General features: G+C 35.1%; 4 protein-coding genes across 7 annotated transcripts in view; 2 read left to right on the top strand and 2 right to left on the bottom strand.

Annotated features, from left to right (window-relative positions):
* The first annotated feature begins 49 nt into the window (after positions 1-49).
* On the top strand, positions 50-8,044 carry LOC112570882 (synaptojanin-2-binding protein-like). Of its 2 annotated transcripts, none has more exons than XM_025249584.1 (4): positions 50-228; positions 2,170-2,306; positions 5,006-5,119; positions 5,335-8,044. In XM_025249584.1, the coding sequence occupies exons 1-4, from the start codon at positions 177-179 to the stop codon at positions 5,467-5,469; spliced, it is 438 nt and encodes a 145-aa protein (XP_025105369.1). In that variant the 5' UTR covers positions 50-176; the 3' UTR covers positions 5,470-8,044. The 2 variants fall into 2 exon arrangements, with proteins under 2 accessions (XP_025105369.1, XP_025105370.1); XM_025249585.1 differs by having other exon boundaries at positions 92-228; positions 2,154-2,306.
* A 306-nt stretch (positions 8,045-8,350) lies between these two features.
* Positions 8,351-15,531, bottom strand: LOC112570880 (uncharacterized protein C19orf47-like). Its single transcript, XM_025249582.1, has 8 exons — positions 15,382-15,531; positions 14,767-14,975; positions 13,617-13,701; positions 13,273-13,365; positions 12,908-13,014; positions 11,511-11,907; positions 9,759-9,929; positions 8,351-9,040 (listed from the first exon to the last, which is right to left on the bottom strand). The coding sequence occupies exons 1-8, from the start codon at positions 15,401-15,403 to the stop codon at positions 8,916-8,918; spliced, it is 1,209 nt and encodes a 402-aa protein (XP_025105367.1). The 5' UTR covers positions 15,404-15,531; the 3' UTR covers positions 8,351-8,915.
* A 306-nt stretch (positions 15,532-15,837) lies between these two features.
* LOC112571189 lies at positions 15,838-19,295 on the top strand. Of its 3 annotated transcripts, none has more exons than XR_003100765.1 (5): positions 15,838-15,897; positions 16,340-16,422; positions 17,232-17,329; positions 18,065-18,207; positions 18,455-19,295. XR_003100765.1 is itself a non-coding variant. In XM_025250021.1 (5 exons), the coding sequence occupies exons 1-5, from the start codon at positions 16,213-16,215 to the stop codon at positions 18,600-18,602; spliced, it is 516 nt and encodes a 171-aa protein (XP_025105806.1). In that variant the 5' UTR covers positions 15,847-16,212; the 3' UTR covers positions 18,603-19,295. The 3 variants fall into 3 exon arrangements, 2 of the variants coding, with proteins under 2 accessions (XP_025105806.1, XP_025105807.1); XM_025250021.1 differs by having other exon boundaries at positions 15,847-16,256; XM_025250022.1 differs by lacking the exon at positions 16,340-16,422 and having other exon boundaries at positions 15,847-16,256.
* Positions 19,296-20,283: 988 nt separating this feature from the next.
* The window catches only part of LOC112570001 (inositol-tetrakisphosphate 1-kinase-like), a 29,306-nt gene continuing 22,693 nt past the window's right edge, over positions 20,284-26,896 (bottom strand). Inside the window, exon 10 of the mRNA XM_025248150.1 lies at positions 20,284-25,559. Coding sequence (XP_025103935.1) covers positions 25,162-25,559 — 398 coding nt within the window. The 3' untranslated portion in view covers positions 20,284-25,161. The remainder of the gene's footprint in view (positions 25,560-26,896) is intronic.

A 26,896-nucleotide genomic window follows, 5' to 3' on the forward strand; every position in this document is an offset into this window, starting at 1 on the left:
CAAGAATGTCGGGAAGCGAGTGTACGGAAACCTCCCCTTCAACTGCCTGTGGGAGAACGTGACAACGATTACTCCCTGCCGGCTAGTAAGATAGGCTACCCCCACGAAATGTCCTCTAATGTGAGTTGAAGAGTGCAAAGACTTGTCCAAAAGGTCATTGTATTCTTGCAGACAAGATGCCGTTGAATCTGCCTATTGTAGAACTTGTATTGGATCGTGGGGATATAGGTAAATCGCCATATTTGTTCTTTCTTGTAGTAACGTTTGCTCCCTAAGGTCTAAGTAGGCTAGAGGTCTGTCGCAACTACCTACAATCTCTTTAATAATTTTCTTCCTTATTTAGCAGATCTTTCACGGGCTAGTTGTTACTGATTTGTTTTCATAATTGAAACTCTGAAAACTAATAGAAATTCCAGAAGATATATCTGTAATATGCTGTTGAAATGTCCAAAGGCAGTTTGTAACGTATGACGTAGTCTCATTTCGCATGCTTCAGCTGAACCTAGTAACCTTCATTGGACTACAAATGAAAACAAACAAACAAATTAAGTAATGCGTCAATACAATATCAGTTCCAGTTTTTTAGTCCTACACATTAAGTGTACATTAAGGTTGTATAGCTCATGATAATTTCTAGAACAAATATCCTCAACAAATAACTTAAAGCAAAATATAAAAGAATATTTAAAGATTACAAATACTAGATAAAATTGGTTAATCAGTAGGGATAACCTACAGAAATACAAACCAAGTCATAGTTTTATTTATATAATACTGTATATCTATACACACACATGTTGATCATACTACAATACACAAAACAGCCCAAACTTGTTATCTTACTACCATCCAACACAAATACTGGGTGAGAGGCATCACTAGGAATAACTCTTGGTGGTGCTCCATTCTGCCACAAAGTGTGGCAAGAGGTAGGGGCAGCAATTATGGGTGGTGAGATAACGATTGGAGATTGCAGGAGTTTAATATTTAGAATGATGTCAGTGTACACTATAACTGCATCATAGGCAGTGGCATAGGAACCAGGGGTGCAGCCACCCTCTCAAAAAAGATGCCGAGGAAAAAAGAATGTGAATGTCATTCACTCTCAGCATTGAGGCCCCCCCCCCCCAAATAAAAAAGCACAGCATCTTCATACATCACTAATAAGTTATCAAATGTCTAGCTTCATTTGAAATATATTTCAGTAATAATTGCAATGATGCATAAACAAGCCCTGTTCTAATTAGAGTGGACATTTAGGAGGTTACTTCTTACAGATGCATACCTAAATAACATAAATTATTTGATGTGGGGTGATTTTTTTTTTCTTCTTTTCCATCAGGGAATACAATGTTCTTTTAAGGAAAATTATTTCCTAAATCACAGCAAACCAAAGACATTTTCTGCTCATACAGATATTAATAAGAAGTTAATACCAGCTAAATTTAAATTTGGTTTATTTTTTATGATAGATTTTCAAAATTTTAAGAATTGTTTTATAACATTTATTGAATTCTTTTAAAATTTAATTGATATGCATTCCAAAATAATGTGTCATATACAAGGATAACACTTAGAAGGCCATGTTGCATGCACATTCTTCATAAGCCATTTATTACATTTATATGAGTTATTTCCTTGCCCATACAATTTGTATATCATATGGTATCACAACAGGGATATGATACCAGTATTGCACTTAGTAATTTTATACTATTGAGATCCATGATACCTGCTTTTGAAAATGTTTCTGCCCCCCACTTTTGTGGACAGCTGTTCACTGTTAGTGTTAGGATTGTTGATTACATGTCTTTGCTTTGCATTTTTTGGCAACTTATTATTTGGAGATTATCAAATGTTTTTAGGAATGAACTACCAGGGATCTCTGACCAGTTAATGCCGGTTCATATAAATTGTTTTCTTGCGCTGTAGAGGGTATATAATCTACAGGAGGCAGTGAGCTCATATCATTATACTTCTGTCGGGGACAGCTAGGTTTAATTTTTTTTAAAGTTAGCAGCTCTGATGACAAATAAAATTGACAATAATTCACTTCTAGGTACTTCATAAATCTGTATATTCTTTCACTAAACCAATAAATTTGATGATATAGTAGGATATTTCATGAAAGGCATAAATATGTGAAGTTACAGGTTACTATGATTTCAGGCCTGGGGTTTAACATTCGTGGTGGTATTGATCTTCCTCATGCACCAAATGACACAGGTATTTTTGTGACACGCATCAAAGAGGATGGTGCAGCATTCAAAGATCGCCGTCTTAAGGAAGGTGATAAAATTTTGGAGGTATGTAAGGATAGACTTTTATTATAGTTTATGTATGTCCGAAAATTTCAATGGCAATTAGCTAAGTATTTGCCCTCTAAACAATAATAAAAAACCCATTGACTTGGTGTGTTCCTGCTGCATCAGCATCTGAAGAGATGTATGTGCGCATTTTGCTTCCACACTGTTTCGTTCTTGCTGGTCCATTTACCATTTCAGCTAGGCATGTTATTTGTCTTAGTGGATAGTGTTGTCCAGTTGCTTCTGGTGTTTTTAGTATATGGTAGCTCAACTTCACCCGTCTGTTTGTAGTGATTAACTGTGTGCAGTGCCTCCATTTAAAATCCAAATGTTTGTACCGGTATCCTTAAGCCATTTTTATTACTTTTCCTTTTTTGAGGTGGCAAATTTTTGTTTTAAACGAAAAACAGGCATTATTATCCTGGGTTTACTTGCTTAGAATTTTGCTTTTTGCTAATGATGCATTTGAATCTTTTCATAATTGTGCTGATGCATGACACACCAACCACCAGTTGTTGTAGACACAGCATGTTGTTTGATATCTAGACATTGCTGTCTGTAGTACGATTTTAATTAACCCGATAAATTATTTTAAGAAGACACATTAAATAGTTCATGCTGATAACCTATATATAAAATTAATTCTTTTTTTTCTTTTTTTTTATACTGAATCTGTTGATGAGATTATGGCAAGGTTCTCCACTTACGTAAAAACATTTTTCACAATAAAGTTAAATTTCTTGTGTGCAAATGATGCGCTCATAAATGTTTGCTGTTGCTGCCTAGATTGTGTCTGTCTGCAGACCATGGTGAAATTTTCTGCAAAAACTTTTGTTTTAAGGGAGACTTCATGCATTCTTCAGCACTTTAAATGAGGAGGCTGTACCTTAGTGGCTGGACGGATTTTGCATTCTTAAGTGCTTTGATTGTTCTGAGATGCAGTCTGTGTGTTCACTGTTGAGATTTTTTTTTGGCAGTGTGTTTTCATATCAGGCTACTGGACTTGCTTAATTGATGTTAGCTTGTGTTTTGTGTCTGGTCAAGATACTATTCTGCGCTAGTGCATAATGCATTCTACAATATTGATTTCCATTACATTAAGAACCAGTGTATCATTCTGATGTTAAATTTAACCATGGTTATTCTTTCAAAACATAATTTATATTCTGTGCTAGGTCTGAATTTCCTGTAACTGGTGCTTTCCCTTTCATTGCATTTTGTAATTTATCCACATTTACAAGCCATGATCAGCACTAAATGATAGTAAGGGTAAAAAGATGATTCATCGAAATTTAAGAATGTCAGGTTATTGATAAAATTTGCTAGCTTGTCTTTGGTGCCTGTGGATATGAATTTTTCTTTTTCACATAAGCTGGTGACTAATCTTCTGGCCAAAGTCATCTGTGCTCACAACTCTCCTGAGCAACTTGCATTGATCATACTGCCTGGGAAAATTCTATGCTTCTTGACAAGCATTGCCTGCTGATGAGCCTGTCATTAGTCTGTGTACGTGTACATGTTTGTACTAATGTGTACTTTTTACCTTTTGTGCATTGTGCTTGTAACATATCTGAATAAATGCATGCTGTAAGAACATTTCATTGCTATTGTGTCTACCTGACTTTTCATGGGCAAGATGGCCAGAGGTATTCTTGCATAATTTACTTTTGTGGTTAGAGGGTTCCAACCTCTCTTCCCCCTTCACCTTCTTTTGTGTTGTCAGGGGCATGGGACTGTTCCTAACTACAGAGATAACCCAGAACAATTGTGCAGATGCAAAAAGAGGAAAGAGCAGATTTCACTGCAAGATAGAAATACATGGGCACATGTTTAATTGAAATTGGTAGGTTTTGAGTAAATTTTTAAAAAAGAAATATGCATGCATTCACAAATAGAAGAATGCATGGTAGACATTTACTCCCTTTTAAAATACATCATGATGGTAAAAAAAATTGTGTCACAAACTTTGATGGCAAAGTTCCAGACGTGTAAATTCTTCATCCTTAAATTCTAAACTACCTGTCACACCAGAATCAAGATTTTTCCCCAAGTATTTGTAACCTGGAAGACACTGCAGTATTATTAGCTATATTTGTCTCTGAATTTGTTGGTGTCCTTTTAGTTCACTTAACCATTTTTATAAATAGTGTTTGTGTTAATTTTTTTTTTCGTTTTATTCAGAATGTTTGGATTGCTGTACCTGACTGAAGTAATCATGGAATTTGACTCGCAGAGCATTTTATTATTCTCTGTAAAAGAAGTTGAGCAACATGTTATTGTTGGACTAATGTGCTATGTTGTTACTATTTTTTAAAAATTTCAGAATATGAGACCAGTGTGCTTGGCTTATTAGATGAGGACTGCTTTTTAAAATTTAAGTTGTCAAGTGTGTGCTGTCATAAGTTTTCTCATGTTTTCAAGTGCGATAAAGCATGAAACCAAGTTTGGTTTCAAGTTGTACAAAAATAAGTATGGAAAGATCAAACATTTTTGGATATGAAGTTCAAAAGCTTTCTCTCAGAAATAAGTGATCAAGAATTCTAAAATAGAACTTCAGTGTGGAGTTTGATCAGATCATGTTAATTTTCCTCAGTGGGTGTAAACAAATATTGTACATTAATGGTTTATCATAAAATAGATGTGGGCAGTGAACCTGCATATTAAGGTCAGATACTAGACAAACTGAATTTGTTTTGCAGGTGAATGGCAAGAACATTGAGCGTGTGACACATAATGAAGCAGTGCAAATCTTCATAACAGCCGGAAATGTTGTACGAATGAAGGTGCAGCATGGAGCATATGCATACATTATGGTAAGATGTTAAAGAGGAAGGCAAGTCAAAACATGATTTGTGTACGACAATCATTTTCATTGGGATGCTCTTGTAGTTCATAACATATGTGCTGTAAGGAGAAGAGCTCATGCAGAACAGTGGGATTGTGTGCTAAATGTTTTACATAGCATTGTACTAGATTAAGGTAAAGCAGTTTTTGTCTCATTAAGATGAAGATCTGTTTATGTTTCCAGAAAAACATTGAGGCAGGCCGTGGTTTTCAAAGAGGTTCATCTTCCAAAAAATATATTGCCTGTGCAGTGGTTTTCCTTGCAATTGCTGGAATTGGTGTATTTGTGGTTCTTCGGCAAAGACAGCAGGCTTCTTAACTATGTAAAATCTGTATAGAGCTCTGAGACTGTTGGCTGGATGGTTGAAAGAATCTACACTATTTTCTTTTTTTTTCCCCCAAAATGTGTATATATACACACACATATTTTCATCTAGATAGGAAACTAAGTCCTGTTTCTCTGATTTTGGATCAGTGTCTTCTGTGCCTTTGTGGTACTCGGTTATCTGAAAGCTTCAGTGACATGAGCATTACCATTGTGTCATTTTCCACATCTTATTCTTATTGTCTGCTCAAATAAATTACAAAAAACAAGCAAGAACATGCATTATTACTGCTACTGCTAAAGAGCTAGTTGATGGTTCTAATGGAACTAAAATGTCTCCTTTTTCTGTGAGCATAATGTATTTGTAATAAATTTTGAATACCTTCAGTCTAATAGGTTTGTAAATGAACAAGTTAAATTACTGATAAAAAAATGTTTGCTTTACATATGAAGGAAACCTGGAGAGAGGAAAGAACTGCTTCCATTTTTGAAGGAAGCCCTAAAAAATTAATAATGAATTTTTGCGCTTGATACACTATATTTAATTTTCTCTTTCAGTAACAAGTATATCAGAAAAATTTCCAGCTGTTAAAATATATTAATGACATAATGGTTGACCAAGTTGTGACGATGAATGCCAATTTAAGATAACATGAAGAATAACTTTTTTCCTATGATGGTCTTTTGGACTGAAATATGCTATATCAGGTCTACTTCCTCAAGATTTTCTCTTATCTTGTTTAGTGGGAAACACGTTTTTGTTTCCCATTGTTTATACAGACCTTCTGTTGCCAATTTGTGAAATGTATACTCTACTTCAGCATTCAGTACTGGTCTTGTAAAAGTATTTCAACAAGGACAAAGCTATAAAGGGAAATCAAACATAGGCATAACTATTTGTCAGAAAACAGCTGTTGTCAAAGGCCAGGTTATTTGAATGTTCTGTCTGGAGGCTAGCCACTTGTGCAAAGTGATTTAATGATTCTTGGAGGTTTTCTTAATATCTTGTTAATCTAAAGGAACGCATTAACATATCAGCAAATTTTACTGCATCTGCATTTGGTTTTCCCCAGTTAAAAAGGTGTGCAAGTAGAATATGAGGAAAGGCATTCTAAGCTAGCAACTATTTCTTAAGGATGCCATGCTTGTAGGTATCTGTTAAGAGGTTTCCTATTCTGATTTATACTGAAAGTGGCAAACTGAAAAAAGGATTTTGCTTGTGCTTTGTACAAAGTATTGGTATTCGCTGAGAACAGTTTTAAAAGATTCTGTTATTTAAAACCTGTAATATTTAAAATTTTATTTGGCAGCAAAATATAAAAGATGTCGGTAACTCTTGTTTATTTATTTTAAACCATTTAGAATTTATTTTTAGTTTTCACATTACATTAAATATACATGCAATATTTCCCATCATCATATCCTGGCATTAACTATATCCACTTACCAAAGAAGTGATAAAATTCTTGTTGCAGCAGCATATGGTTTTGCTTGCATAGTGTATAATGAATCAAATGTGTGGTGATAATGCAAGTTAGTGCTGTAAATGTGTTCACCTTTACCCTGTAAAGCCGACCACTGCTTTGCGTAAGTTTCAAAACTGCCTGCAACCCATGAACGTTTAATTAAGCCTGAAAGCATTTTATTCATAGAGGGAGGAAATTCCTAGTGATATAAATTAATTTAAATAACAGCAGCTTTGCTGTTCAGGTTTGGAACAGGTGTGTCATCATCTTGTGTTGTGAAATCTAGCACTTTATCGTAGGGTACACATGCATCAGGAACTGCACTCATTTGCATATTATGTATTATAAACAACAACAAAAAACCCCAACTTAAGTGCATGCATAGTCAACCAGAATAATTTTCCACTGTATTTTGCATGATGTTTGAACATTTATCTGCCTCAGTTAAATTGATTTTAAAAAGTGCTAAAAGCAAACATTTCAAGCATGTTGATATTTGTGTAGGTGGATTGATCATTTTTTAAATTTCAGCATTGATGATTTTCATTACCTCTGCTTGCAGTAATTCATTGGTAATGATTGGTTTGATGCATGTAGAAAGAAACTGTTCTGTTTTTACTCATAATGCTCATTGCAACTGCCTTATTAAGAACCAGAGTATGATCATGTTTTCGCTTGCAGTAGAGAATGAAGACCTTCAGCAAGATATGCTGACTGGTCTTTTTTTTTTCTGCTTACATGTGTATGGCATCACTAAAGTTAGTGGTGGATGGTGTAATGTCTACATTTTCCCTTTGCATCATTATTAATTATGGCAGAAAATGTAAAATTTTCTCTCATGCCAAATGGTGTGCTGGTGTAGCTGAGGAAAGCCATTTAAATTTAGTGTTAATACACTGAAGATGAGCCACTTTAGAAATGTAAAGTGTTTGACTCTATAATGCTTCTGTATTTTTAGTCTTGAGATATATATATACAGACTAACATAATGGTAGAACAGGATTAACAGTCTTAGTTTATTATCAGCTCATGACCTGATGTTGACTTTAGGTGGCATCATGATTAGTGTGTTGCAGAAACAATTATATATATATATTTTTTAAGTTTTGCATTTTTTTGTGTTTCATTTATCTGATGTCCAACTTTCAGCAAATGCCTGCCTCTTCATTTAAAATTTTACATTTTCACACTACTTAATCGTTAAAAAAATTTCATTATCACCTGTTCCATAAGATTTGTCCTCAGCTTATCTGGCTTGTTTAAAGCAGGTTAATGAGCACTTTGGTGAGGTGATATGCTCTCCTGGCAAGTTGGTTAACTTCTTTCTCCAACTTCTCTACCTCTCTCTGTTTGATTGACACAGCACTAAAATGGCATGGTAAGACTGATTAAAAAAATCAGGAACATGATTCATGATTAAGGTCTTTTAATGCACAACTTCTTAGTACCTGTTCAAAAATTTTCTCAAACATCAAACTGTCAGTGAAAACATTGGGTTGTGAGAGGTGTGGGGAGAATATGGCCACTTCAGCTTGTCCTCAAGTGACAGCAATACTTAAGCAAAGCTTTTAACAAATACAAAACACACTTTTGTCATAGCACTTTTCTCTTGTATGCAATAATGGTCTTATCAATCGAAGCAACTAAAAAACTATGCCATCTCTGCAAAACAATTTAAAACTAAAGCTTTGTCTTTAAACAAAATCAAAACAATTATGTATATGCATGACCTATAAAGAGACACTCTGAAAATCACTTCTTGGAGTTGCTAAGATATTCCATTTGAACTAAAATGCAGCTGCATCAGATAGCTGGCTTTACAAATCTTGTTCAACCTCTAGCAACCTTCCAAAACCCTCGTAAAGCTCCTTACTAACCTACACCTTTTCCCTCATGTCAGACAGCTCTTAATTTCTGCAAAGATGGTGTAGACATATTAATGTGATACAAATAGAAACTATATATTAGTCAACATCAGGAAGTAGTTTTCTTGCCCAGTCGTTTAAAAACTCCTGTTGCTAAAGATTTTGAGACAGCATCTGAAGTGCTGGATGGATCAGCTGGCAAAGGCTTGGGACCCAGCCTTGACTTGATGTCACCTGCAAGAAGAGTGAACAATTTCAATAGATCCCTTTTTGGGAGGGTTGGGTATGGAGAGGTAATATAAAACTCCTAAAGTGTGCATATGCATTCATTCATTAATGAAGCTGGCTATGGATTTGTTCTCCTGGAAGATAACTGAACAAATAATCCTGCCATTATAAAACCGCTGTTTTCAACCTGACATTAAAGGAAAAAAATGACACATATCAACATATGGTGCTCTAGCCATTGGTGGCGATGTGGCAACTCTTTGCAACATTAAAACCACATCACAATTTGGATGGGCATGTTGGAAACAAGTAAGCATGTGAAAATCTGGGACTATTCATATATACTTGCACGGAATGTTTGGATGCAAGTGTCAAGTTTTATTTACCAAGTGCAATTTCTGGCTCAAACTAGTGCATGTGATCTTATTTTCTTGCAAGTATTCCCTTTCATCTATTTGGTTACCATTGTTGTGCTAATTTTCCTTTAATTGGAATAAATACAAATTAAAAAATAAATGAAAAAAACTGTAATGAGTCATTAACTAATTGCTGGTGCATCATTTTGGCCACTATCCTATTAACAAACAAAATTGTGTTCTTGTTCTCCATGGTACAGTCAGTTACAATTACTGTAAACGTTAGGTACCAATTATACCTCTAGCTGTTAATTTTTGTCTGTTAAGCAGACATTTGTAGACAAGATGAATAGCTTATTTTGCTTTACCTGTACTTGAAACAGCAGTAGTAGGACCAAACCCCTGAGTGGTGCTGCTGGCTGGAGCTGTGATGACTTTTTTCCCAAGCCGAGTCTTTGCACTTGCATTATGTGTTGGAGCATCCATAGACAAAAGCCCGTGCGAGACTGATGTTGTGGTGACTTCAGCTCTCTGGATGGCTAAATACAGTACATCATTTGAATACAAGTTTTAAGGAGAATCTAAGGAACAATGCTACCTTCACAATGAACACGAAGCAATGTTGATAAGTAAAACACTCTTTCTTTGCTACTTTTTAAAACATGCCTTTCTCCAGCTTGTGAACTGCATCCATCTAGTGCTATTGGTGCGCCTTTCACTAGATATGTCATAAACAATCGAAGAAATTGGCCACCCCACTTTTAACAGAGTCACTGAGTTCCTATCACTTTGCAGATTTCTTGGATCAAATCTATGCACAGTTCCGACTTGTTACTCCAGACTCACCAATCCAAGTTGACTGGGAGGAAAGGATTGCAACAAAGAGTGCATATGATCTATAACTGGGGGTAACTTTAGGGGGAATTCAGTTCTGGCAAGGGGAGGGGGGTTGTGAGATAACAAGTTGAGACTATATTTAATTGTCAACAGTCATGAGCTACCTCTATTGAGTGACTAATATTCTCAAACTGAGTTACATAATATACTCTAGGAAACCTCTTGAAGATCTTTATGTACTTTCTAATAATAATGCAAAATCTATGAAGCACATACACTCCTAAGGAGCATGCTCTCAGTTTTTAAGAACTAGAACAAAACATAGCATAGAAGCAACAGGAAAACAACCTATGAACTATAACAGAATAACAGCACTAACAAAGAATAAAATCTAATACAGAAAACACGAAGAGGAACCAAATAATTAGAACAAGAGCCAAGAGTAACACGATATTGCAAAAGGAAGGGTGTGAAAAAGGACTAGCATTATGGGAAAGGTTGTTAGGAGTAATGTTTACGGAAAAGGTATATTTTCACTGCACTTCATGTCTGATATTCTGTAATGATTCCTTAGATTTAAATACAACAAAAAGTTTTTTTCCTAAATGAATGCTATCTTGCATATTTCTTGAGAAATGATCATAGCACAGCAAAAGATGCATGTATGCGTGCCTTCAAAAATGTTATGCTTTAACCACTACTACAAAAGTAAACATTAACAACAAATTAATGCTATTCACAATTATTAAATCCAGTATCTTATATAACAGTGGTTCTTAAAGTATTTCGGACTGCGGGCCACTTCACTAAAGTGAAGAACAGAGCGGATCACCAAGGCCTAAAATCACTCTGTACCAAGAATTTCAAATTTGCTGCATTTGTTTTATTACAATTCAAAACTAAATGTACTTTTGTCACAAAAGTATAGTAATAAGTTTATATAAAATTACATACTTCGCAAAGTACACATAAAACTTAAGGAAAGTGCACTCCATTACTAAGGGGTAATGGATAAGGTGCTTAAATGACACAATGCTCACACTGTAACATAAAGACTTGGTAAGTGAGCGTTTTATGCGAATGAGCAAATGGACATGGATAAAATTAAAACTCGCGTGAAATCAATACTGGACTAAAAAGCATATCTGGCGATTTAAACATCCCTTTGGTGACATATGATGACTACTAGCCACGGACCACCTCACTTATGAGTGTGGCCCACCGACCACACTTTGAAAACCATTGTTCTGCAATTAAAGGATTATAAATTTTCAGGTACTTACATTTTTTCTTAGCAACTGACAGCATATCATCTAGAGAGCTGGATGATGATGTGATCACAGTCTTCTTTAGCTGTGGTGACACTGTGGTACTTGTCACTTGTACTTTGAAAGGCTTGATATTTGACAAACCAGTCACCTTAAAAGTTTTAGGCTCAAGTGAAGTCTTAGGAGATTTAGAAACGGCTGGGACTGAAGAATCTTCAAGTGTCACTGACACATTCTTACGTGGAATCTTCTTCCGTTTTTTAGTGGCTGTAGGGAACTTTAAAACACCAGCATATTCTAATGGGCTGGTTGGAGTTCCACCACCATCATCATCATCATCACCACCTGCCAATGCACTTGATGCTGGTCGTTTTACAGCAGATTTCCCACCCAGACGATTGAAAACAGAGCCCTGGAGATTTAAGCAGAAAGTAAATGCTTGTTATAAATTATCTATCATATATATATATATGTCAGGCATAGCAAAAGGCTTTGACTTGACCACTAACACACCCAACCGAGCACTAGTCAACGCTAAGACTTGGCAATACCAATATTATAGGTGATACTATTTGGTGACACTTCATACAAAGTCACTGGTTTCTGTGTTCTCAGTATAAGATACAGAGCAGCCTTCCGAGGCACGTTTTTGAATGGCTGAATTCTCCTTTCTGCATGGGCAAGCATAGTCCAAGTTTCACATCTGTAAAGCAAGATTGGTATCATGAGGGATTTGTACAAATTGTACTTCATAGTAAACCTGTGCCAGACCCTGTTCAACTTAGCCACTGCAGTTGTAATCTTGGTGCAGCCAATCAACAAATTCCTTATTCTGTTTTACTGCTTTTTCTGTTGGTGCCAAGGCAGAAGGCATAGTACATTTTCAGCTGGAGAAGAAAACTAAGCAAGCCACAATTTGCAGCTAGCATCCAGGCCGCGGTTAAGAGATATGTACACGCATTATCATGATTGCAGTTATAACATAAAAATTGTTGTGGAGTGGTATCTTCAAATGTTACTGAACATATCGAAACTTGGAAAGAAAGAACTTTGTTGCTGTCGCGAAAGATACAGCTTCCTCGAGTTTTATTCCTAGGACTGGTAACAGCAGCTCATCGCCTTTTTCAAAATTAATGTCAGAAAACTACTGCTAATGCTGCCACACAAAAATTAAAATTGCTATTCTGGATTTGAAAATAGCATAAGATTACAAAAGCCATAATAAAATCCCCTGCAATGATGGTCAAGATATACTTCAAGAGGGAAGAAAAAAAAATATTAAGGATTCACTTTTTTTAAAGTTTTTATTTCCTGATTAATACAGTAAAGAATACAGACATAACCCAGGGAAAAGATTTCTCCCAACAGATTACAGGTTGATATTTCTATAATTAAATAGCTCTAAACAATACCTCTGTGGCAGCACCTCCTGATACTGGCATGGTGACTTTAGGTGAGACATTGAGCCCTGTAGAATCTGCACCCAGCCGATCAAATACTGAGGATTTTTTAGCAGCATCTTCAAAAAAAATTATATGCATGAAAAGTACAGTTAGTGTACATTGTCCATAAAAAGCTGCCTCATAATGGTTTTTTTATTGATAATTAGTATTACTACCTTAATCCCACCAACCCCACAATTTAAAAAAGTAAAATTTAAATTGAGTGAATGTGAAACATTTGTATTCATATAAAGTAAAATTTCAGACCACACAATGAGGTGAAACCTAGTCAAATGAAATGTAACAAATGTAATAAAGAAATAAAGAAACCTTACTACTGTCTAGTGACAGTCTAGGAGCTGGGGGCTGATTCATTGGAGCAGCATCTGGTTCCTTTGCCAAAAAATGATCTATCATACGACTGGCAGCTGTCAGCATAAATATTACATAGAATAAAATTTACAACTCCCACCAACAAAACCGTAAATCAGAATGCATGCTTAATAAACATTACTCTGATCCACACATGATCTTTCCCTCTTAATGTTAAAAAAATGAAAAGCTGCAAGAAACAAACTGTGGTCACTAGCACAGTATCTTGGATGCAGGGATTATTCCTAAGTCATAAAATCTGTTAAAACTAATCTAAAATTACTCCAAATCCCTCCGCCCTTCTGACCTGTTGACCGCCTTGAACTTGGAGAGTTTGAAGACAAGACTGAAATGTTCATCTTGGCACCTTTAAGGGCTTTTTCCTTTGCATCCTGCATAAAAAACATCTGAAAATGACATCAGCTGGAAAGCAACAGCTGGAAATATTAAATGTGTTCCTCATGAGCTTGCATCTCACACACACTACTAATGTACGTAAGCAACAACTTTAATTCAACATTAATCATAGAACCAAGATATGGCCATCAATTAAAAAAAAAAAAACCCCAAGCAGTCCTCGTTTATTTTTTAGCCCTTGGTAGTGTTTTCTTATCAGTGGAGGGGCTCTCCTCCGTATGCTTTACTTGTATTTTGAACTACGTTGATGTAACGATTGTTTTCTTGTCCTTTTTTTTTCAGTTGGTGGGTCGCACTTTGTGACCACCAATAAACTTACGTGTTGTATTGTCCCTCCGTGTGCGTGTTCTGTGTTCACTGAGGAGTAATTGGCTTCGTTGCTCGCGCCGGGCGCGTGGAAGTCTGCCTGTGTGATTGCAAGTGTGCCTGTGAGAGAGCGAGTCCCGCAACGTCCGACTGTGTTATGTGACAGGGACAATGAACTGTAACATACTCAACAATTGCTAGAGCGGTTTAAAGTTGGATAATAGAACTGGAACCTCGTTGCTAAACAGAAGAGAGTGCGAGGAGTGTAAAATCTTCATACCTGGATTGTAAGATTTGACTATGCTGTGACTGATCGGGTGAGTGCCCTGTTTGTGAATATTGCGTCTATTCTTAGATCTTTGTCGCCTTTAGAACGATTTGTTGACAAAGGAGTATTTGTCTTGTAGTCTGTAAAGTCCTGAGCCACTCGACAATGAAATGAACATGATTTGGGCAGCCTCAGGCAATCATTTTGTTGTGTGTTGAAAGAATGCACTTTTTTCTGGCGCGAGCCTCAGAGTAAGCGGTCCGGTGGCACAACGGTTAGCGCGCCTGTCACCAATACAGTGAAGGTTGGCTGCCCAGAGTTCATTTCTCGTCTCGGGCACGCTGTTCTTTCTCTGCACGTGGCATCTGTTTACAGGGCTGGCTGCTTGCCGTAATATCGCCTTAGTTGCTGACACGGCGTAAAATTATTAATGTCACAAAAGTGTTAAAAATCTCCTCTTCCTTACCTGATCATGCACAACTTTTGCATGTTTGAGAATTGCAATGATATCCCCAAGACGTGTAACACCCATGTCATTCAGATATTCCTTTGTCAGGTCTGTAAGCATTCCCTTCTGGATACGGTTGTCCGTAAAAAGTACAGCATAGTGAGTTGCATCACCTGCTGGGATGCCTGAATCCGTAAAGAACCTGATCCAGTATGATGTCTCTGTTGCTGAAAAAAAACAACTATGAAAACTAAAAACGAACTCCAATCTGATGTTTGTTTATCTGCAAATCAACCACATACTGATGCATATTATTTCAGAAAAACTTCTGCTTTCATTGAATCAAATTCCTTTCATCTTAAAGGGGACAAAAACCTTCACAGACTTAGTATTCATTGAGCTCAGTCTGTAGCTTTATTTATCAGTAATTCAACACGATATCTTGGATTGATAAAGAAATTAATTTCTTTTTTTCCCAAGTACTCTCTCACACGTGCACTACACGGTATAAGCTAAATTAGTAAATATAAATATACGCAACCAGAGAAGTGCTATAGAGTGGATAAGCATAATCATTCTGTGCTCTCTCATGTCTTTTCCCTTAACAAACAGGTCTGAGTAGTATATACATACCGGACTCCGTTCCAGACGCCATGTTCGGTGTAATTCTCACAAGAAAAAGCCAATCGGCACAGCTTTGTTATCGCATAAAGCACGTCGACCATAACAAAAATGGCGTTCTGGTAAGCGGAAGTATAAAAAATTGACGTCACTCGACCTCCGTCGTCTGCTCGTTGAAAGCGCGCTGTCGTCTGCTCCACACCCGATACTAATATAAACCGATACAAAAACTAAAATATCCTTATCACGCGGTTAGCACTAATAACTAAAGGTAGTTCGTAAATGAAACTCATACCAAACATTATTATAAACCGATAAAAGTTTAAAATATTCCCATAAAGCTGTCCATTAAAGACGGTTCATTAACGGCACACAACTCCACGCCACTCCAAGCCGCACTCCCCTCTCAAAATCGATTGTACCCACTCACCCCTCTGAGAAAATAACATCGACCGCTTGTAACTTGTGCCAGCAACACAAGGGGAAGCTACTCTGCAATATCATTAAAAGGCGGCATCTATTGCGAAGGTTTACTTTAATGACCCCTCAAAAATAAATTGGCGTTCGATGACCATATAAATATTTGTTTTCTTTTTCGTTATCTTTAACGAGAATAGTTTAGTTATTGTATTTATCCTTCGAAATTAGCAGCTTGCTAAGACGCTGTAAGTCGGATATTTGTGGTCGCACGGACCTTAATTTAGTCCGTCCGTAGTATGTACTGTATTAACTGTTCGCGTTCTTCACTACCCTTTTATATTGATGATAGCATTTATATCCAACATTGGTAATGAAATTGTGTACACTTCTCACTCTCTGAAAATTTCGCCATTAAATTAAGTAATGAGTCATGGCAGCTGCTCCTTCGTGGGACGAGTTTGTTACGGGTGAGTTCAATTAAGTCTTCATGCAAAGTACTGCATGATAACAATTTGCCATTCACATTCTCACACTTAGTACTTGATTACAGTTACAGCGCGGATTTTGTGTCATCATCAAAGCCAGGTGCAAAGTGCTTTACATGCAGGCGTCTGAGCAGACCTCTTATAAAGGGTATATATTCATCAAATGCACTTTAATCATGTGCACACACAATCTATATGTCAACACATCACCACTCATAATTACAATCACGCGTTCTTTCATTCAACACATAAACGATCTGCCAGTGGGTTTTTAAATAACAAGAAACCCGAACTGTTATTATAACAGTAAATAATGGATAATTAAAATTTTCTCTGACCCAACCCATGGAAGACCACTAAGGATGCTAATCACACAAAAAAGAATTCAGATCTTTCTTTTTACTTTTGAGAAAACCCAGTCACGCTATAACGAAACTATATCAATCTGTACTCGCCTCACTGCAGTGAGCTTTCACTAAATGAATACGTTTTCTTCTCAACTTTCTTCAAGCGCTCTCCTCCTAATTAGGACACCCGAATCTGTTGCTGCCACAGTGTTAGTAAGGAGGATACCTTTTTGGTGTTAGTGCATACAGTAGTATCACACACACAGATTCAGTTCCAAAAAACAGTTGCTGCTATAAATAGTACTAGTTATAGTACATGCAGTAGTAAACACATTCATTCATTCATGCAGTTCAGAAACAGTTGCTGCACGGGATAACATAATACACACACACACAAATCAGAATGTCAGAATATTTTCTGCTCTTGCATTTAAATGATGGAAAGTTTCTGTTAGTCTTTCATTTGTGACAGAAAAAATAATAAAAATAAAAAACTGATGATTTATCAGGTAATAATAATGTTTGTATTCCAATCCATTATTGAAACAGTTTATATTTTAAAGATAAGTTTTTTCAGGTGGTAGATTTTATGTGGTTTTCATATTTGTAGAGCATCTTCTTCAGAGTGGGCTGTTCAGTGGAGTGTGTCTACTGTCGCCACAAGGGGAGAGCATCTATACATATGGTTCCTTGCAGCATTTGTTCAAAGTCAGTTTCTTTTCAACAGCAATAAACTGTGCATTGTTTCTTCTTAAATGCTGATAAAATTGTTGGAATGAATGCATTATAATATCACTGTGGCTGTAGCCTATGAAAATAAAATGACAGAGCAGGGGGGATGGAGTCAGGTGAAATTTGTGATGTCATCGGATTTGTCTAGTTGGTATATGATGCAATCATGATGTGAATTCTTTACAACAGTCATCCTAAACCTAATCATAACCTTTATGCTAACCCAAAATAATATATCCAATCATCTGGATAATCCTTTGCCTGGATAGCATGTGTGATTTTGCCCAATTTCTGTCATGTGTTGACAAAGATCCGAGAATAAACTACATTTGTGCAAAATATTTTCACATTGTTTATTATATAATTAATACAAAATAATTTTTGGAGCAAGAAGAAAGACATTTCTTATTTCAATTACCAGTTTATTCACTTACTAGCATGGTGGGTGTATGTGTGTGTGCTTGTGAGATATTAACAAGCATAACTAGATAGTGACTATAAAATCATGATATATTATTCGTATTATTTATGTTGTCACTAAATGCATATGATGGCAAAATCACAGCCAGGGTGTTAGCCAGCCATATAATGTGTGACCTTTACCAGCCTTTTCTTCTTGAATCTCCATTTCTTTTGATCAAATAAAATATCATATAATACAATGTTTATTATAGTTGTTAGAAGCAAAAAACATTTTGTTTTCTGTGGCAGGATGATGCTCAGCAGTTTTTGAGAGCCTTTAGAACAATATCAAAAAAAGCAGAGGAAGAAACTATACAAAAGGGTTTCCACCTGAGTCTTGATTTGAGCCTGAAAAATAAGGTTTTCAAGATCTATCACAAGACGTACACCAGGTTAGTATGCTCTTTTTAAACAGCTCCTGAATGTTTGTAGTATTCAGAGTTGTAATGCAGGAAATAAGAAATGCTACTCATGTTAAGAAATGTAGAAATGTAGTAAATTCATCAAAATAAACATCAAGGCTTTTGTTGGCAAGGTAGATATGAAGTGAGTAGACTTAGAAATAAGTCTTTGATTACACTTTGTCCATGTAAAATTCTCAACAAATTTCATGGACTTTATTTCTTATTTTTTTGACAGCATCTACTCAGTGTCAACTGACAATCAGATGGGTTTGCTTGTCAGCAAGTTACCATATGCTGTGATGGTCTGTGTGTATTCTTCTCCAGTAACCTCTGCTAAAGCTGTCAAACAGCTGGAATACTTCTGTGACAAAATGCATTCTTAAAATTAATTGTAGCATCTGGTTATTGTCTTAAAAGATTCAAAATAAAAAAAGAAAGTAAAAAGGTTTACAGCAGCTACCAAATGCAGCATAAACTTTTCCATGAAGAGTATCTGCATTGTATGGTTCATGATGTACTATCTGCATTCCTATGAATGTTCTTGTGTTTCTAAGTATTGTTATGGTGCCTCATAATGTTTGGACTCATACTTATAATTCACTTTTACTTAGAAACATATTGTACAGATCAAAATTAACTTCAAGTAGTACAATGTCTTTTGCTGTAAACGTCTTTATCACTGTGTTCCTGATGACCTTCCTGCCTTGACCTCCAGACTCCATTCTGCCCACTTCATTCAGTGGCTGATACACACCTACTTCCCATTCCCAGCATATACAGCTTACAGAGGTCCCTCTCTCTTTGCCAAGCTGTTTGAGTGGTTTCAAGTAGCTGCTTAAGACTGGCCACTTTAACATGACTTTCAAACACTTCAGAATCTTGAACTTTTATGGGATCAATGTGCTTTACAAATCACATAAACTTATAATAAACTTAGACCATTTTTCTGGAGATATATTCCCAATACTGCATCTGATGATAAGTTCATCTGATCTCAGGAGCCAATGATTAAAAAGTCTTATTAACATCTATTTTGGGACGATTTCTCTGCAGAATAAAAGATTGCTTTATATTGCTTTCAAATGTTGTGTGTTCATTTTGGTAGATTTTCCCTCTGTTAGCTCATCGTGAAATGGAATAGTGCTCTCCCAACTGGCTTTAATGCTGTTGTTAATGTTTTCTTCATTTGCTTCTTAGTTTCCGTCATTATTACAAATATAAGGGTGTTATTATAACATATTACAGTAAAATATTTGTTGAATTTAATGTAACTAGATATCTTGCAGTAAGAATACTAATGGATTAAAAAAATTTTTTTTTAAAATTTGAAGATAAGAGTAGGTGACATTATTACACATTTGCTTGGGGAACAAAAAATTTACAGGAATGAAGGATTTATATCTACTTTTTAAAAGTTGTTGAGGCCAGTAATGAATTTTGGTGAGGGGTCCATTGTGTTATTAGGTGAGTCTTTGAAAAGTGGCATTTAACAACTGTTCACAACATCTTCACCAATCAACTGCTTCTCCAATCCTTCAATCACAGTTCATTCCTACTAAAATCTTAGTTTATAAAATGTGAAGAATATCGACCAATGTTATTTGACAAATCTTGCTCCGAGGACTATAAGCAGCTTGAAATAGGAATCTGAGATTAAGACTACAGTCATAAATGGTGAGTTCAAATAGTCATTCAAAGAGGTTGTGCATTCATTACCATGCCAGATGGGTTCATATTTCATGCAGTGTGTGCAGCTTAAGCATGGGACTACCATTTCATCTCTCAGTAAAGAAAGTATGTTCTGAATGTCCTATGGATTACACCAAATCTTTGCCCTGATAAGCAGCACAAGGCAACAACTGGGACTAAATGAAAATTTTAATGACTGCAAATGTCATCTTTGGCAAGTAATTTAAGTTTACAAGGACGAGCCCACAATGCCTGAGCCTTACCCTTTTGACTAAATACACCAAAAAATCTTTGATGGTGAAAGCTTTTAAGTCAAATGAAATAACCAGAAATAACATGGCAAAAAGTAGCTAAAACAATACAACAGAAAACAGGTTTACAAGTGTCACCAAATTTTATTTCCTCAAATTTAAAAACACACAGACAGTTTTTCATAACCATTTTCCCTTGTTTTCAAACAGATATCTTCTAGAAGTAAAAGATGTCAAATACACCTTAAGTTGGTAACATTTAAACACACTAAGGTGAACTTTTTAATAATTTTAGTAAATGAAATATCTTGCAAACTGTTTTAATCGTGCACTTCATGAGCAAAACCTACTGAAGCAACTTTGTCTTAAAAATTATTAGTTGATTTTTACTCAGAAATAGCCTGAAATAATTAAAGGACATTACATAGCCTTGGTCCCACTAAATTCCGTAAGTTAAGAGTCTAAGATCCCAGGTTTTCTTTCCTGATCTCCCAAGTGCATTTTCTTTTCATTTCACATGACAGGAAAGACACAAGCTATCACATACATGTAGTTTGCATACAGGATTCATAGTGAATATTGAGTAATAGTGTTCTTTTTTCAAAGAAAAACATAATTATAAACAGGTTGTAATAGTCCATACTTGACTTTGAAATTCAGGCATTAAAAAAAAAAATAAATTGGTCCCTCAAAATGAAGCAAAATTTAACAAATTCCATTTCATTTCACTGAACAACGAGGGTAAGTTCTTGATGATAAAGTCCCTTTAGTACACAGGAGTGTCCAGCAAAAACTATCACAGATTGTCTCAAAGCAATGATCTGATGACCCCTTGAAATCCTTTTGCAGTGAAAATAAAAGAAGTTTAAAAGTGGACAGATGTGTAGATAATGACAATCGTGGAAAAGATTTTTCACTAATAATGTGGTACAATAAATGATGTACAGCCACCAAGTAGAAAAGAAGGCTGTATAATATTGTTGCCAAAGTATCAAATCTCAAAACTGATAAAATTCAAAACTGTTTTCAACAATAATCAGCAAGAGAAGCAGTTTTATGATTATTTTATCATCATAAAGATAAATATAGATTAATGGTTGTACAGAGCAGCAGCACACTCTTTTCTTAAATCTTAAATGAGATGCAACTGAATTTTAATAATTCACACCCAGACTCATTTATTAAAGTGAATACTTACATCTGAGAACAAACACTTGAAGCAGATTTGGTCTATTTGAGGAGGAAGCTAAATGACCTGTGGCATTTACCCTTGAAATTTAGTAGTTTGGCACTGTTGTTTGCATCGTGCATGTATCTTGGTATCACATGTAATATACGTAAGCATGCAAGCATGGATGGGCACACACCCAATCACTCATGCTCATATATATTGTACTTCCATATTTATTATACCCTACCAAGCAACTCTTAGGGATCAAAGTCCTTGGAATTTTCAAACCTCATATCTTAAATACTTTCATCTTTAAGAAAAAAGAGAATTTTCTTTGCTAATCTCAAAACATTGAAATAATTTTAGTTTTGGGTTGCACTCAAATAATGATTTTTGCAGCAGTTTATTGTACCATGCAAAAATTAGCAGACACATTTCTCATGGTATAAATTTAAATGACTCATAACAGCTCACTATGAACAGCAGAAGGGGTGGGATAGTACTTTTAACCAAAGCTTTGAAGCTTTGGTGTACACTTAATTGATAAAATAAATTCCTTAAACAACTAACAAAAAACAGCTCCTCTGACTGCACCAGAAATTAACAGACTGGATGGAAAATAAGGAAAACTGATAAATTGTAAAATGTTTTTTCCAAAGTAAAAATGGAATATAGGACTCCAAGCAAGAGCTAGAAAAAACATCTTAAAGACGTTAAAATCTACTTGAAAACAGAAGCAAATAATCTACAACACCTTAACTGATCAGGGATGGACGGGGGCTTTAATTGCCCAAAGTCAATAATCCATGAACTGGTAGTACAATCAGTAAACTCATGCTGCTGTGACTGAGACAACTCATCACCAAGATAAATTTTATACCATGAAGGTGAATGAAACTTTACCATGGAAGTTAAGATCTGCTTCTGTATGGCATACATATGAGAATTTTTGAATGAAGGTCAAATTGGGAAAATAATGTCCCACCAAAAAAAGTTGTGAAATAAGCTGCACAAGAAATATTTGTAATCTTGCATTTTTCCTTTGCTGCCATGATCTATTCTAATTTTTTTCTTTTATGCATTTGAGCTTCATCCAGCTATCTATTTAGATTGTTTTTTTCGGATGATACCAGCAGCAGACCAGACTTCCTGTGCCAAACATGTAAACACTGCCAAGCACTCATCTTTAAACACTACACTTTCTTTTAATGTTAGAATAACAACAGCCCTATAGCTAAACATACTTTTTGGTATGGTTATATGCACATCTGTGATGAGATTTCTAAATCATTAAAAAAAAAAAAGGTCTTATTCCTGATTTCGCAACAATTTTGGGCAACATATCTTCTTGGATATTTTCAAACATTTCATGAGGTTTTCATGAATAACTCTTGTGTATGGTTACACTCCTGTGCCCTCTTTTTAAAAAAGCGAAAAAAAACAGGCTGTTTTGAAAAGTCATTAACAATCTACAACTGATAAATATGGTAGTTTAAATCTTTGATTCTGCTTTAGAGACATCGTATACATTTATTTAATTTTAACCGTGGTGGTATTTTTTCCCAATACATAATGGCTAAGGCATTAAGAGGATGTAACAGCCTAAGAAACTAGGCCACTATGCAGTACTAATTAGGAGCCAGAAAGTCACGACTGCAGGTCACATAATGCCAAATTTTGAAGGACAGATGGTTTCAAAGTGCATAATATCTGAACATATTTTATGACAATTTATTCACCTAACACAATACTTTGTGTTGGTACTCCCATTAAAAAAAAAGTTCACATTTTAAAGCTAAGCCACACAGCAAGTCTTTAAAAATCTTTAAAAAAAAAAACCAAACCAAAAAACAAAAAGAAAAATGTAGTTGAAAGCTTCACATTAACAGCAGTTGTCAAATGAGGACTTGTGGTTAGTGAGATCAACAGTACACCTGAAACCTAAAGTTATTACACAGAAAAGTCAACAATGCCAATTTTTATGATTCCCAAAATTTGTGTTGTGTACACATGTGCATTGCATTTTGTATCATGTGAGCCTCTAAGCCAACAACAACAGTAACAAAAGAATCAAAATATACACTGGAAAAATCTGATAATACAACATTAGTCAGCGGCAAATGACAAATCACATGATCACACAAAATATCACAAGAGTACCAGCAGTTTGAATCTTATTGCTGCTTTTGTCCAGTTTGTTTGATAGCATCATCAACTGCTGCCTAGTATGTACCATTAATACCAAAGTTCTTTCAACTTGATCGTTAATGGATTGTGTTTTTTTGTATTCACTTTAAGTAACAATGTAAATGAAAAAAGTTAATGATGCATCTTCCGTACCTTCATTTCTAAAAAGAAGCATTCTAATGACTTGCTAACTTAAGACTATGCACTTAAATCTTTCACTGACATTTTACTCTAGATATACTTTTTCAATGAATAAATTTATTCACAACAACACCACATGCCATAAAAAAAACCAGTTGTTGAAGACCACTGAAAGCAAGTTTAAAGTTTGTTCACGTTAAACTTAAATCTACCAGTTTTCTTTTTTTCTTCCAAAGAAACGTGTGTGTAGGAAAGTGAAAGAGAGGGGTGGGGGGTGACCACTACAAATGGAACTATAGATGTAACAGTCCTTTCAGCTTCAGTTCTGCTTATAGATGTTACCTGATTTATTTCTCCTGAATGACCATGGGTTAACTTTTAAAATTCCTGCCAAGTCAAGATGCAGAGTTATGGAGTCATTTTTGGCACAGATCAGCCATAACCTTTCATTAATAGTACTACTAACTATATGTAAACCTACATTTTCATACAGGTGCTTGCAATCACCTTTTTGGTTTCTACCATCCAAGCTTATTCTAAACAGTTTCCCAGCATGTAAGATGTTAATTTAGAGGGGATGTACTGGAACAGGGTTTGCTGTATTACTATTATTAAGTAAATGATACATATTTTTTACACCTTCTAATTCTTTTAACAGATTATTATTGCAAAAAAAAAAAAAAAAAAAAATCCCCCAAATTACCTCATTATACTACTACTAAATAAAACATATTTATTATGCTTGTCATTTTATCCTGTCTGCTCAATGGGACAAAGGGGTAAACCTAAAAACAAACAGCAGCACACCACACCCCACAACTGGTCATATAAATCATTAAGCACAAAAATAAATTTAGCAGTTGAATGCCACTGACAGCAGTGTCATCTCAGGACAGTAACAAACCCTGAAGAACTTCTAAGGCGTACAAATTTAACTTTTAACAGTTTTTCAGTAGTTTTCCAAAATTTTAACTCATGATCCTAAACAGTCACTGAGCAAAAAAAAAAATAGATAACTGACGAATGATAAAATCTGACATGAAGTCTACTGTCTATTATTGACTTCAAATTAATTAAAGTGATCAAAGCAACTGAGGGTGACCATAACAAGGAAAATGGGGTAGAATGTCAGCCTGAAATTGTACCATTACCTTCACTAGTGTTTTACAGCCATTTATATACTTAAAACACGTAAAATCAAGGTTGCTTGGGATAATCTTCATATAAAGAATAGAAAAGATTGAATTTAAATGACTATGAATAAGTATATTTTACCTTAGCTGAGTAACATCAAGACCTCTTTGGTAAAAGCCAAAAAAGAAGAAAAAAAAAGTAAAAATATCACTAAGGTTTTTCTTTTCCTGCTTTACTCAAATGTCTTATTTCTGAAAACAGCTCCCTCGGTTAAGTTTAGACTCTTTCACTGATTTATATGTAGTTATCACAAGATGAAATGGTGAAAAACGCTGAAAAAAGATCTAAGACTACAAGTGTTCAGCAATATCAGGGTAAAGATGAAGGCAGATTATTTTTATGTTGAAGCTGAGAATGCATTTGACTTCTCTCTGAAACATCTTCGTTCACGACACTGGCTCCTCTATGGCTGTAAGCAGGGTCTGACAGACTATGCGGTGTACAGTCGATTCGGCATGATTGGTCCACAAAGAATTTTTGTGAAGCCTTGAGATTAACAGCATTAACAGTGGCAGTCTTGACGATGGTACAGTGGTGGTCCCCTGTGCTACCACTGTCAATGACAGACACAGGCTTTGTAGAAGAAGGGTCATTACTGTAACTGGTCGGAGTCCTGTCTGCCCTGCGATCACAGTTTTCTTTGGTCCCAAGAACCTCCAGGATGTAGTCCAGCAACACAGAAAAGAAGTCATCCACACCTTCAAAACCTTAAAAAAAAACCCTTTGCTTCATTAACTCTCATTATACAGCTCTCTTAATTCCAAAAATATTATCTTTAACAGAGCCTACTATAAAACAATATTCAGTTTATCTTAAAACTTTACAATAAAGGTTACTTTATTGGTTTAGGAGTACTTAAAATGATTAAATACTTATGTAATTTTGTTTAAGTACACAAAAATATCTTTTTTTCTTTTTAGGAAAAGGAATAGAAAGATGAGACAAAGGTTTGCATGTGGACTAAAAGTGGTTCTTTGGTTGGCTCTATAGGTAAGAAATATCTGATTTTGAGTCTGAAGATGAAAATTCCTATTTAGATGATGAGTCCTTTGTAGTTTCTGATGAAAATAATGATGTGGAAGATGGAGATAATGGAAATATTAGTTTAAACCATGCGACCACGAGTTGTGAGTAAGAAATGCTAGCTGAACTTTTGTTTACCTTTCATTAGTAAATACTTGATGACATCTAAAACAGTACTTTCCACAAATATTTACAAGAGTCTTTTGTTATAATGTTTATTTAGTGTGCCATCAGGATTTTCAGATGCATCCTTTGTATAGCATCATTGTGTACAGAAGGTAAATAAGTTAATAATGAAACAAAACTGAAATATCCTTAACCAAAAAATGAAACATTTATTTAAAATATTAGACATTCTTTAGTTTGAGGCAGGAGACAATTACACTGTTAATTTACTTTGGTAATTATACCCAAACATATTTTTAAAAATTAACTTCTATAAATTTCATTTTCTATCTTTCACTTTTTATACCTTGAAAGTTTAATAATTTTCCTTTAGTTTTCTATCAGCAAGACTTCATTTATCATCACTTTGATTTGCAAAGAAATTTATTGTGTTGCAACCCAAATCATAGCAGCAAAGACAGGGAAAGCATCTTTGGATAGCAATATCTATGGAAAATGTGAATCAAGTTTATGAAAAATTTGGTATTCTTTATAGATAATGATGATTATTATTATTCATAATTAAGTCAAAGATGTTTCAATTTCAATGCTTCCTTTTTTTAAATTTACATTATCATAAAATGTTCATTCATTTTCCTCTAGTTTGGTACATAAGTTTACTTTTAGCAATACATGTGCATTTCATCAGCGAGGTTTTATAACACAACCAAAAACAAAGTAGCACCCTAAATCTCCAGTATAGTAACAGTTAAACTAAATTTCTCATCAAAGGAACTAACCAGGCATAGACAACGTTCCTCTATGAATTATCCCCCTTAGCCTTTTTCTAGCAAGCTGTCTGCTGTTCTTTTGACAGCAAATTTAAATAAAAATAAAGTGGCCAACTGACAAGGAA

Source organism: Pomacea canaliculata, linkage group LG8, assembly GCF_003073045.1.
Source record: "Pomacea canaliculata isolate SZHN2017 linkage group LG8, ASM307304v1, whole genome shotgun sequence".
In the NCBI taxonomy this organism is placed as follows: domain Eukaryota; kingdom Metazoa; phylum Mollusca; class Gastropoda; order Architaenioglossa; family Ampullariidae; genus Pomacea; species Pomacea canaliculata.